The sequence below is a fragment of the Eucyclogobius newberryi genome, unplaced genomic scaffold (assembly GCF_026437365.1).
Source record: "Eucyclogobius newberryi isolate DKJ021-1_F unplaced genomic scaffold, fEucNew1.0.hap1 SCAF_19, whole genome shotgun sequence".
NCBI classification, from domain to species: Eukaryota; Metazoa; Chordata; class Actinopteri; order Gobiiformes; family Gobiidae; genus Eucyclogobius; species Eucyclogobius newberryi.
In genome coordinates, this window is record NW_027315823.1 from 13,567,516 (window position 1) to 13,580,979 (window position 13,464).

The window sequence follows — 13,464 nt, forward strand, 5'->3', positions numbered from 1 at the left end:
CATGAGAACTAAATATAAAGGCCCTTTGAATCTAAAGTCAAATGAAATATTATGCATCATTTGTATTGCTATTAGCCCTGGGTTTACTTTGGCATCTCATGTTTAAGAACTTTAAATAATGTATCCACTGCTCAGATAATAATAAATCATATCTCTGGGGCATTCCCTCTACTGGCAGCAGAGGGAATTACAACGGGGAGATAAACAAAAGCTAGTTCCCCGCCGACATGTTGATGTAAGCACACAATATGATGATTGCGATGTGACGGCAGAAATGCACAGACTCTGGCAATGAGTAATGGACTTAAAAACTACAGAACTACAGAGCTCTACCAATGACCTCCTGAGGCTCAGAGAGAGGGGACCCCGTAAACAGGATTCATTAAACCTAAGTATTAAGTATGAATGAAGCAAAATACAAACTCCAGGCATGTTTTCGATGAGATTTTAACATGATTAAAAGCTTAAAAAGCCACTTTTGCACAATATGTGAAATAATCTAATCTAATCTAAACTAAAAGATATATTTATTTATTTCCTTTTTACTTTCCTCTCTTCGGAATGCTATATCATCACCTATGAAAGCGATTTTCCGAGGATATTCTTTATAGAAAAAAAAACTTGTAGAATGTAAGTAAACTCCAGCACCAGACCTCGCCTGCTCGACCTAGTTAAAACAGTACGAGAAGTTAGGTTAGCCTGAATGTGCCACTTCTCCGTGTGCTGTGGACGGAAGCTCGGAAGTCGGATCGTTGTTATGGCGACAACGGAGCCGGTTCTTTGCGTAACCACGGCGACGGCGAAACTCCTCTCTGGAATCCTGCTGCTGCTGCTTAAGACACTGGAGAGACAAACAACGTGAACGCCCACCGGTCCCACGGCCAAAAAACTCAAGTTACACTCCACAACACGTCCAGCATAAAACCACTACTTTATCATGTCTTCTTTTTCAAACTTGGCCTTTTTAACCGTTCAAAGAGTGAGCTAGACTTTGAGCGTGTAGATGGGGAGTTTCTCCAAAGGCACATTCCGCCAAAATAAGCAGACCAGAGGAGAGCAGAGAATACAGAGGGGTGAGAGGTCACTCTGCAACAGACTTTTAGGCAAGTGTAAGAAATGGTGCAAAAATGTGTTTCTCCAAATACTTTATCAGAACTAAAGTAAGAGCAAACATGGTTCATTAAAAGACATGAATGGAGTTCTATTTTTGCATGTTTAAAGGTGCGTTGTATCTAACTTGGTGGGAGTTCATCACATCGCTTGTCTCCATGGACATGTTAGAGGACATATATTATGCCAAATAGACTTTTTAGAGCTTTTAACCAGTTATAACAAAATTAGAAACATATCCTGAGTTTTATTTAGCCTTCTTCACACTAGTCTGACAGGTCTTCTCCCTCTGAGTCTTCACCATGGTAATTCTGTCTGCTGCCAATTGATGGCGTTCTTATAAAAATCCTGATAAGTAATGTATGCTTTCAGTAATGTATGCGTCAGTATAGCAGTGGCATGCGGTCAGGGCAATCAAGGCAAGCAATAATTGACCAATAAAATCTAAAATTACCATGTGTCACAACTATATTTAACGTGTTCCAAAATATTCAAATAAGCCTGTTTTCCCATCACTCCTGCTGCTGAAGCTTGGCTGAAGTCACAGTGCTTTATAGTGACATCTACAGGCCTCAGAGCAGTACAGCGGGAAGCATGCCTCTTCTTCTCCCGCCCCTTTTCATTCTGTGGCTGTGTTCAGAGGCCCGTTCATGCTCCACTCTCTAACATGAGCTTTTAGAACCAGAACAGACAGCAGCTTCTTTTAGAGGTCTGCACATGCTCTGAGGACCACACAGCCTCAAACCCATGGATCTATGCTCAAACCACGCTGAAGAAACCTGTGTGGGAATCTTGGATGTTTGCAGGTTGTGCCCAAACTGAGCATGTGCAGAGGAGAAGTGAAGCAACAGCAGCGCCAAGTTTCAACAAACAGACTTAAAAACTAGAGACAAGTCTTTGTTTGTAGCTAAAGGCGCTGTTCACGTTTTTCTAACCATTAGTTAGAGATACAGGCAGTCATTTAACAACAGAGCGTTAATTTGTGCTATGGTTTTAACAGTGAAATGAGCCTAAGTCCATTCATCACCTAAAACCTATACAAGCATTTGCATCAAGACCAGCTTTAGATTTTTTGTTTTTTACTTTTGCATGCAAATGTTATCCACTAAATATTGATGAACAACACAAGTCTGTTTTCCCATCCATACAAATCACTGCACACATTACAGTTTTGAGATAAGTAAAGGTTTAAAGGCCATTAGCGATACAAATAATTTAAAATGCTGTTTGTGTGCTTTGAGGCTTTGTCTGTGCCCCTATGGCATTACACTTTTCATACAGATCTGACCTGAACTTATCCATCTTCATGGAAACAAGCATATGAAGCCACCAGGTCAAGATAAAGGGCAGACCTGTGGAGAGGCCAGCCCGCTCACAGTAAGAATACATGTTTTCAATGTACTTTGGAGCAATCAAATAAATGGTAGATATGTTCATTGCCTTATACTGGAAATTCCAGGCAAGGCAATAACATCACTATGGAAACAAGCAATGGCTAACTCAAAAGTCACATACAGTAGTGCAATCTTAATACAGACTGTGCATCACAACACGTTACAGTATAAGAAGGAAAAAAGCCTGGAAGAAAAAAAACTCTTTAAAACACATAGATTTAGGGAGAATATAATAATAAGATATAAAACCTAAAAGCAAGCTAATACCCTTTAATGCTTATAATTTGACTTGCATGGTGACTTATTTATTCATTTAATTTAGACATCTGTGGAGCATGACGAGTGGCTTTTATCTGAGGAAGATTATTGCGACAATGTGTCTTACGTTCACTAGAAACAGCTAAATTAGCAAAGAGCCAAGTGTGTGCAGAGTGCTTGTTAGCGCGAGCCCCCGAGCGGTGATTAAAGGCTAGTCTGGCAGAGGAGAGGAAGAGAGGGATGAAATTGTGGAGACGAGGAAAGGAGGGAAGGAAGGAAGGACAGAAAAGAGATGGGAGAGGAGAAACGAGGACAGAAGAAACGAGAAGAGAGGACAGGAAAGAGACGAGTGGGGAGAAATTAAAAGAGAAAGCGAGATGAGAAGAGGAGAAGCTCTAAGAGAAGAGAGGAAAGGGTAATAAAAAGAGGACTGAGGAGACAGAAAAAGAAGGAGGAAAGGGAAGAGAGGGCAAAAACGAGGAGAAGAGAAAGACAGATGAGAAGAAACTAAAAGAAGAGAGGAAAGGGAAGAGAGGGAAGAGAGGGCAGAAACGAGGAGAAGAGAAAGAAAGATGAGAAGAAACTAAAAGAAGAGAGGAAAGGGAAGAGAGGGAAGAGAGGGCAGAAACGAGGAGAAGAGAAAGAAAGATGAGAAGAAACTAAAAGAAGAGAGGAAAGGGAAGAGAGGGCAGAAACGAGGAGAAGAGAAAGAAAGATGAGAAGAAACTAAAAGAAGAGAGGAAAGGGAAGAGAGTAGAGAAACAAGAAGAGAAGACAGGAAAGAGAAGAGAGGAGAAACGAGGAGAGGAGAAATTAAAAGAGAGAGAGGAGAAACGAGAATAGAAAAACGAAAGGAGGAAAGGTAAGAAACAAGGAGAGAAGAAATTAATTAAGAAGAAGAAGAGGAAAAGAAAGAGGGGAGAAATGAGGAGAGAGCAAAATAAATGAAAATAAATGAAAAAGATATTAAGAAAGAGACAACCAAAGAGAGTGAGGAAAGGAAGATATACAGAAGAGGTGAGAGGAAAGGGAAAGCTAAAAGGAGGAGACCAGGGAGGAAGATATGAAGAAGAGTGAGGAGGACGGGAGAAAATTGGGGGGAGGGGAGAGAGGGGAGAGAGGAGGCAGAAAAGACAAGAGGATGGAGAGAGAGGAATGAGAAGGGTGAAGAAGGAGAAGAAGTAAAGGGAGATATGAGGCTAGAGAAGAGAAAGGGCAAAGAGATGAGAGGAACAATGTGTACAAAAGAGAGGAGGAAAGTAGGAGAGGAGAGAGAAAGCGGAGGCAAGGAGGAAGAAAAGACAAGAGGATGGCGAGAGAGGAACAAATTAACGAACGAAAGGAAGGAAGGGTGAAGAAGGAGAAGTAGTAAGGGGAGATATGAGGCTAGAGAAGAGAAAGGGCAAAGTGATGAGAGGAGCAAAGAGAGGAGGAAGGTAGGAAACGAGAGGAAAGACAAGAGAAAGCTGGGGACCACTCCAAAGAGCTCGTCTATCCACAGCTCCAGGCCCACAGCACTAAATATACCTGCAACAGTCTGTGGGGAAAACACGTGGAATCCCTCATGCTTTGTTGTGACGTGACCGCACAGAAAAAAGTCCGGCTCTCTAATTGGGTATTTTTTTTTATCTATTTAAGGACCAATTCTCCCCTTTTTTGTTGTTGTGGGACTTCATCAAAACATGGGTGGAATCAGCGCACAAGAAGCAGCTTAAACAAAAAAGTCACGTCGAAACTATTTGAAACTAGTTAAGACGCAATGGGATCATCTCGAACGATAGTGCGTCGCGGATCGGTGACGGAGCGAATGACGTTTTCAAAGTGCGATGACGACTAAACCTGGGACTTCACCGAATGAAGGAGCGTAAGACAAAAGCACGTGTTGGAGCGTGCAGAGCTACACATCGGCACTCCATCTCTGGGTGTCACCTGAGCAGGCTGAGATCCGTCCGATTGTGCGTGTTTGTGTTTGTATCGAGAACCCAGTTGGCGAGGGATCTGGCAACCCCAAGTGTGAACCAACAGCAAGTCCCTGGCCAAGACTTAACTTCCAGGTTTTTGACAACAAGGTTAAAGTGGTATTGAACACTGGAACGACTTTTTGGCTCCTTAACTGTGTGTGTTTTAACAGCATTGCCTACTGTTCCAAGTCATCCAGGTTCAACGCGTCAGAGGTCTTGTGAATGGGTTTGGCCATTAGGGGCTGCATCATACACTCGGCTCTAGACAGTTCCTGACCATTACATACATAAAGCTGCATATTATCCTGGTTTGCACCGTGAGGAAGGGCTGGGCTGAAATGTGTATTTAATTTTTCTTTTCTAAAGCCAAATATTGCCTTTGATGATTGCCTGGGATATTTTTACATATATTTTTGGCCAAAATGGACAGAGCAGTTTTCCATTCATAAAGAATTTATAATCTTTTAAATAAACTATATTTCGGATTTGAACCTGTGCAGCAATCCGTATCCTATAGTTAGTTTTGCTGCAAATTAAAGGAACTGTATCAGATTTGTTCTTGTAATAAAGTAAAATATGTTTTCCTTCTGTGGAGATATATTGTAAAAGCAGCTTGTATAGGGTCAAAATGAGACCGCTGCGCTTTGTTTGCATCTAATTATAAAGCATTTTGTTGTAACAGAAGCGCACAGTTAGCATGCTAATGTTTGTTAACGTTACCGTGACAGTAATCTGGCCTCTGAAAATAGTCAAAAAAACGTCACAATTAATATTTAGGATGGTTGGAATGCATTAAGTAAACGAGCATTACATTTGTACCGCAGTTGAAAACAGTTGAAAATGAACTGCTATTAAAACACACCAAAAACCTTCAGTTCTTCTTTAAAAGCTCAGAATTTTTTTGCATCCTTCAAAACTGTTGAATAACCCCATAATAATTGGCACTTTAACTCGGTGTGCATGCGTCCGCTGCTCTCTCTCCGGGCGGCCTGCACTTGAAGCTTGTCCCTGGGTTTGCTCCTTCCTCTGTTCGCTGTGAGAACGCCGAGGAGCCCTGGGGGAGGTGAGCGCGCATTCACCCGCCACAAAGACACATTCATCCAGCTCAATGCATGTTCCGAGCCGCACATCGCCTCTGCATGGGCCCGCCGCCATGAGACCACTCGTCCCGGTCTGGTATGCGCGGGATTAGAAGCGAAAGAAAGCGCAACACAAGAGGCAAAGTGGACTTACATAAAAACAAGAAGCAACAAGATATGTAACCCTGGTGGGAGGGGCTTGAGTGACAAACAACAACAACAACAACAAAATGCCAAAAAATCACATGTTTTTATAGACCAAATATAATGACAATGATAAAATGATTGAATGTGTCACTTCTGCACATTTTTAAACAGAATAAATCAAACATAATACTAATATTAAAGGGGACTTTTTAAGCAAAATCAACTTTAATGAGCGTTAAATCTTGTTACAACAGTGTTTCCTCAATATTAGTGCACTCAAAGTTGTATTTTGATTGATCTATGCATCCTGTATTGTCCTGTAGTTGAGGCTCGAGTGCTCAGAAAATCCCTGTTTTCACCTACCCCCTATCCCCGCCCACATCCCTGTACTTAGTCGGGATTCTTAGAAAAATGATGACTGCGTGACACATGTAGAGGTCTAAAATGTCTCGTAGCCACTTTTCAAAAATAAAAACATCAGTCAAGACAATCTGCTGCTTGTTACGGTGAAACGTCACTAAGAAGAGGCGGGGCTTATCACTTCTTCAGTTTTGCACAGGAAGTCAAGTTGTTTTAGATCAATATTGCGGTTTACAATGAACAAAAAGTAAAATGATGATCCACTTATGTTATACTTCTAATACTAAGAACCTGGGAAAAAGAAGAATATGTGCCCCACCGCCGCAATTGTCGGACCATGTCGGCCTCGGTGAAACTGAGAAAAACAGCATTTTACTTTTTTTTTCCCCAAATTTGTGATTTTCATTTTTTTGCAGAATGTGCTAGTTGAAGTTATGAATAAGCCCCTGTGTGCTTCAGATAACACTATTGGTTGTCTTAAACGTATACATTAAGCTGTTAAAAATGTGGAGTTTTCGGGTCTTTTTCCTGCTCTCCTGGGGGGCGTCACCTTTTTCTAGCCAACGTATTGTTTACATTTTCCACCAATCAGCTGTGATCCGCATGGCCAGCTGCGTGCTCCGTGTTTTACTCTCATTACTCCAGACCGTCTGCAGAGCACAGTCTTCAGAGCTTACATTTCCTGGACTACATTGCAACGGAACTGTTTACTCAGGTACACTTTTACTTTACTACTAAATTATTGCTTTAACGCTGTGTTTTAAGGCGGTCTCGTGATCACTTTAGAATCTTACTTGTCTGCTCCGGTGGAGCTAATGCTAAGCTAACATGTTGCTTCAGTGCACTCTGCAATACGGGCTTAATGTGACTACTTGCTGTTATCACCATGTTATCGGGTTATTTTTCGGCGTGGGTTGGCCCGTGGTTTGTGTGGGTCGTGCTTTGTGTCTATTTTATGGTGCTAAACCGGCTGTTAGCCCCACAGCCCGGAGCTAAACGCAGCTATTCGGAGCTAAGTTGTAAGCTAAACTTTGCTATGTTATCGGGTTATTTTTCGGCGTGGGTTGGCCCGTGGGTTGTGTGGGTTGTGCTTCGTGTGTGTTTTATGGTGCTAAACCGGCTGTTAGCCCCACAGCCCGGAGCTAAACGCAGCTATTCGGAGCTAAGTTGTAAGCTAAACTTTGTTATGTTATCGGGTTATCTTTCGGCGTGGGAAGAGAAAAAAAACTACAACTCCCGATACCACTTCTGGTCACGTGGCTTACGTACGTTGCACGTCACGCACGCACTGCGTCACTCGAACCAATCACGCGCTTGCCTGGCCATTATCAGCTTCCTGTGTGTCTCTCTGTGCACGGTGTTGGGACAGACAACAGGACGGCTGAACCAGGTAAGCTTTGCGACTAAAACACCCGCTTTTAATCACTTTAATGTGCGCCGGTTTTAAACTCGAGTGTATGTTTATGTTTTGGTGTGCTGTTCTGCAAGTGTTTTGCTTTTATGAGCCGTGTTATCTCAAGTGAGCTAGATGTCCCAATATCTCTGCGTTTTGCATCTTAAATACACTGTTAACGTCACAATGTGAACTGTTATCTGTGAAGCGAGTTATTCCCATATTCCCATATTACTGTTAACCCTAATCCTTTTTTTCCCCTTTTCAGAATTGGCAAAGACACCCTGACTGACATGACCTGTCTCTACGTGAAGTCTGCTAAGGAGCGTGGTAAGTGTAAAACATTATTTTGGTGATTTTCATGTTTTAATGATTAGAGTATAATTAACCATAAGCAACATCTGTTTTTAAGGTGAGCCTGCAGTTTGTACATCAAGCTTCAGATCACTGTGGAAACAGCTTCGCCAACACATCAGAAGCTGCAGGCCACGCACAGATCTCTACAACAGAATCTAATGTGCGGTCTTTGGACCCTCACCGCCAGCAAGCAAAGACATCAGGATGCATTACAGCTTTGACTTTGCACAGCAGGTACTAATAATAGTGCAAATGCAGAATAGCAATTATATAGACCTATACGTCTTAATCAAATGTCATATGTATTAATCTAATCTCCTTTCTCTCTCTCTCTGTCTACTACAGATACATTTTCCGTCCAACCCTCTGCAGCCGGGGCCAAGCTTCACTACACAATGGACATCCACTTCCTCATTGCTGGCCACACCAAATTCTCCCCTGATTGCGGCTTTGGACTTATCAAGCGAGCATACATGAAGACCAGGGTTGACATTTTGGAAGACATCGCTGAGGTTAGTTTATATTATTTGACTACTGTAATGTGTAAACATTAGCCTGGCAAAACTTCAGTGCTGCTCTTCAGTGCATATCTTAAGCAGAGCTTAAGATATGTTTCTTCTGTTCTCATTTTTTTACATTGTCGCCCTTGTCATCAGGTAGTGGGAAAACAGCTCTCCTGAGTCTCACCTCAATATCCCACAGCTTGTTGGAACGGCGGATGGCAAAGTGTTTGTCAAGAACTTGGACTGGCAGAAGCATCTGAGTCCCTTCTTCAGACGGCTTCCAAAGATCAAGAGTTATCAGCACTTCAGGTATTTATATTGAAACTCTCACATTGTGTTAAAAAAAATAGTTAATGAGTGTTTTATGTGAAATAGTTAGCCATTTAAATGTCCTGTTATTTGTTTACAGCTTTGATGCCAAGAGCCGAGAGTCACAGCACAGAAGAGTGCACAGACGAAGAAGAGGATGAGGATGTGATCTCTGATGTAATTAGACTCTGGTGGTGTACATATCATATCTCATATATTCAAAGCCATGGACCCGTTGCAGTTCGTATACCTGGCCCTGGCATCTGTTTTATAAGAGTTCTTCTATTAAGTGTTTTTTAAACTTCCTATAAGTTATCTGTCCTTTCCCCCTGCGTTGTAACATTAAAGGCTATCTTATCTTATCTTATGTTGTTTGTGTTGAATCATTCAGTGCACCATTGTTGGTGTACTGAATCACCTGTGAATTATGTTTATCGACAAATGCAATGAATCCTATTCTGATTCTTTGATTCTATTCAGGGCCTTTTGTAATCAAAGTATTTCCATTTTAATATAGTAACTTCTAATTCTGATTCTAGTCCAGTTACCATCAATAACAACACTCCTCTTGAGTCTTCAGTGACAGCTGTAGGGGAAGGTGGTGTCAGTGTGACAGGGGGGAGGGCTTATCTCGATGAGATGCAAATGAGCCCCCCTGTGACTCTGGGCTCACTCCGGTGAGAAACTTTGAGCCCCGTTTTCTCAGTGAATGGGTTTGAGATTTGTATACATTCAAATGACCACAACTTACTCAAATATTATCAGATCTACATGAGTGAGACATCATTGGAAAGCTCAGAATCTGTGAATAACTCAATGTCTCCGGGTAGACTTGTAACTGGTTTAGCCACGGTCAGTCACATATGTCTCCTTTAAAGGTGCACTATGTAGCTTTTCTGGTTGAGGGTCCGCCACTTGCTGGTCTCCATGGAGATGTTATTGCTTTGCCTGGTTTGCTTTGCTATATGGACTTAAACTTATCTGTAGCCTTTATCCTGACCATACAAAGGCCAATCCAAAATATTGTTATTGTCTATGTAAAGTGTCCCACAAAGTGCTTCATAAGTTTTATGCACAATATAATATCAATATTTATGACTCATGTGAGGCATCAATGCTCTTTCTTTGATCAAATGAGTACAGATTGATGCGTCTTGGTCAAAGGAAAGAATTGCAGTGTGGCCCTTGTTCCAACTGCCCCAAGACATGTTAATTTGAGATTAATTTGAGATAATTTGACATTATCTGACATTTAGGTCAATGTTTAACATCTCGTGTATCATTTACAGCTGCAATGAGACTATGAAAAAAAATCAATGGGTAAATGAACCCAACCCGAACATAAATAGTATAAAACTGCGTTAGTCACATGGTAAATACAATAAGGCTGCAGGATATTAAGTTCTTGATCAACTAAAGACATGCCTTGTGCATCGACTAAACGGCTAAAAGGGGGCGTGGTTTGGTACTGGAAAAAACACTGAAATGTTTAGGATCTTGTATAATAATAATTTAAAGAGAGACGCATGAGTAAGCAGAATCTTCATAAGTGAAAAGGCAGATTAAAATGTTCAGTCACTCCCAAACCTTCACTGAAAATGGCTATAAAACATTTCTGATCCTGAACATTGGTCGACTGAGATGCCACCAACCGATTAGTTGACCAAACGACTAAAAGTGCACAGATAGGAGGAAGAAAAGTGATATTTAATGACTACAAATGACAACATTATTGCAATATTTGAATCTACTTTCAGACTAAATCAGTTACATAAAAAAAAAAAAAAAAAAACATTTACATAATTATAATGCATTAGTCTTTGTCTCTTTTCCAGATGCTCAAAGCCACTAAAACAAGACAAAAGTAGACTTTATAAGGAAAATATAAGAAAAATCTGCTGGATTTTTTGGAAGTTTTCATCACTTTCACATTCCAAAAAAAGGTTTGATTCAGTTTCTTGCTGTGAGTCAATATTCCGCAGATGAAACGGCATCATCCCACACAACAGGACGATGTCACTGCTAGACACTTCACAACTGTACATCTACAAGTCTATATTGTTCAACCCTGAGAGCTTTTTTGCAATTCATTTGTAACATTCACAGATCGCCGACGGTCGGGGAAAAGGGAAAAATCAAGAGTTCGCAGCGTGTAGCCATCCAGAAGAAGCTTTAGGGGGAAAAACATGATCATCAAACCAGAGCCACGATTCCACATTGATTTCCTGTCGCTTCACACTGTTCTGGGGAAGTGACCAGTTTGGGTAAACAAAGTCCCATTATTTAAACAAATCCGTCCCCTTTAAGGATCAATTTACAGTGAGCCATATTCACACATTGTTGTTAAAGTATAATTTAAGGGTTTATTAGTATTTGATTGCTCTTAGTCATCCATATTTGTTTTCATGCTGTATTTTTTTGTGGCCAGGTAATTTGCCTTGTTAGAGCTGACAAAATAAATCAGTAATAATAGTTAGATTTTTAGCAACAATACCCTTCATGTGTAAATAATCTAAAAGACTTCAGTCACCTATATTTGTTGAGGATGTATACAAAAAAGCGCAATATATGTACAATAGAAATTGTCCAAAAAAATTGTGGAATAGCCAGTCGACGAAAGAAAATGAATCGCCAGCTGCAGCCGTATTTGTGAATCAAAATAGTTTGTCTGCAAGTCAAAGGGAACGTTTACATTTGCGCACAGGAAACACATCCAAATTGGGCCGAAACCCAGTACTAAACCAGACCGAGATCTCGACTACACCGAGACCAAACCAAGTCCACGTCCAGACTATGATCAACAGGACCAAACGAGAGCGTATCATTCGCACAAAAGGGCATAGCGTGGAGCTGTGTGTTGTTTAATTAGCACAGCGAACACTTCAGGACACTCACTCTTACTCCTTGACGTGGTCTAGTGGTCCTCTGTGTTTTTAAAGTCCACTCATCTCCATCAACTCATTCTGATCATCAAAGCTACTATTTTGAGCCTCTTTTGTGAGACAGCTTCCACGTCTTGGTGACAGCAGCTGCGGCCTTTGGCATTTGGCATCAAAAAACAATTTGAACTGATTTCAATTCGCTGATTTTTTTTCTTTCTTTTTTTTAATATGCTTTTTTTTAAATATCTGAACTTTCAGAGCAGAGATAAGGTCTCCGACAGTTTAAACCAGGGGTGTCCCAGCTACGGCCTCCAAACCCACTTTAAATCGGCCCTCCGGCATCCCCATAAATTGGCCCAAATGACCACAAGTGGTACATTTCACTGCAAGTTTAAACATCCTCCACCGCCATAACGTCAATAAGAAACATTTTGCTCTGAGCCAGCCCTCACAAGGGTCTGGGCTTCAATAAAGGTTTGATGGAACCGTCAAACATATTCAACACAACTATGTCTTGAGGTCAAATTAATGTGGCCCTCTATTTAAAAAAAAAAGAGTTTAGAAACCCCTTGTTTAAACAGTCCACCCTCAATATAATGTGCATAATGTACCTTTGACAAGCTATTTCGAAGAAGACCCATTCACATAGGTTTTAAGAAGCCTAATGTTACAATTTGGCACACAATTTACCAAAGTTTAAGCTCATCTTAACTGGAATGCATCTCCAACTGCATCACACTCATCAGGACAGGCTGGTGAAGTGCATTGCCCAGTGACGCAAAGCTGTGGCTGTAGGGATCGAACTTCCCATCTGTGGTTACTCCAAACAAGATGCTTTTGGACATTGGCAAAGCTTCAGCGCAGTCAGCTCGAGTCCAAGATTTAAAAAAACAAAGGCTATTTTAAATGCATGGTATAGAAATGACAACCAATCTTATGTCGTCAAAACTATGAAAATAACTAAATGAATCCATCTGTTACACCAACTGACTGCAACAAACTGCTCATTGTGCACGGAACTGAGCGTGCTGCAGCTGTCCAGTGCGCAGTGCTCCAACTCTTGAACCAAAAAAACCCCAAAACAACAGAAAGAAGCCCCCAAAAAATGAATGAAATCGGATTACTCACCCACTCCGATCTTCTCGTCCTCCGTCGGCGTCCACATCGTGTCCGGTTTCCCAAATCCAAAACGCTGGAAAGTAGACCACCCACTGCTGCCCCCCGGACGCCTCGCTGCATCCACGGAGCCGCAAACAGTCCCCCCCTCCCAAAAAACCCCCACAACAAACAAAAACAACAACAACAACAACAAAGCGAAAAGTTGATATCAAATCGTCTGATCAAATGGCGTGCGTCGTGGTCAAATCCCGGCGGGGAAAGTGTTGCATCTCCGGGACAGCTTCGGTCAAATCACTGCACCTTTGCCCAACGCAGCCCCCCCAATAAAACCCCCAAAAACATCCTCCGAGAAGGGAAAAAAAAATAATTCAGCCAAAAGATACGAGCCAAATGCGCACGCTGTCCGTTAAAACAAACCGCGGTGTCCCCTGACCGCTCATGACCGCTCCATGACGCGTTGAACCGCGAGCGCGTTTGGACACGTGGGGGGCGGGGGCGGGGAGAAAATGCGTCTTTTCTGGCTCCTGCTCTCCTCCCGGTTGACCGTTACCGGAGCTGTCAAACTTGGAGGGAGTGAGGAGCGTTGACTGCG

The 13,464-nt window shown here is 41.8% G+C and overlaps 1 protein-coding gene across 5 annotated transcripts in view; it reads right to left on the reverse strand.

Annotated features, from left to right (window-relative positions):
- dock3 (dedicator of cytokinesis 3) overlaps positions 1-13,006 on the reverse strand; it is a 189,485-nt gene extending 176,479 nt beyond the window's left edge. For all 5 annotated transcript variants that reach the window (XM_072451775.1, XM_072451774.1, XM_072451777.1 and 2 more), the window contains exon 1: positions 12,882-13,006. In XM_072451775.1, the coding sequence (XP_072307876.1) occupies positions 12,882-12,918 (37 nt within the window). In that variant the 5' untranslated portion in view covers positions 12,919-13,006. The remainder of the gene's footprint in view (positions 1-12,881) is intronic.
- Between the last annotated feature and the right edge of the window lie 458 nt (positions 13,007-13,464).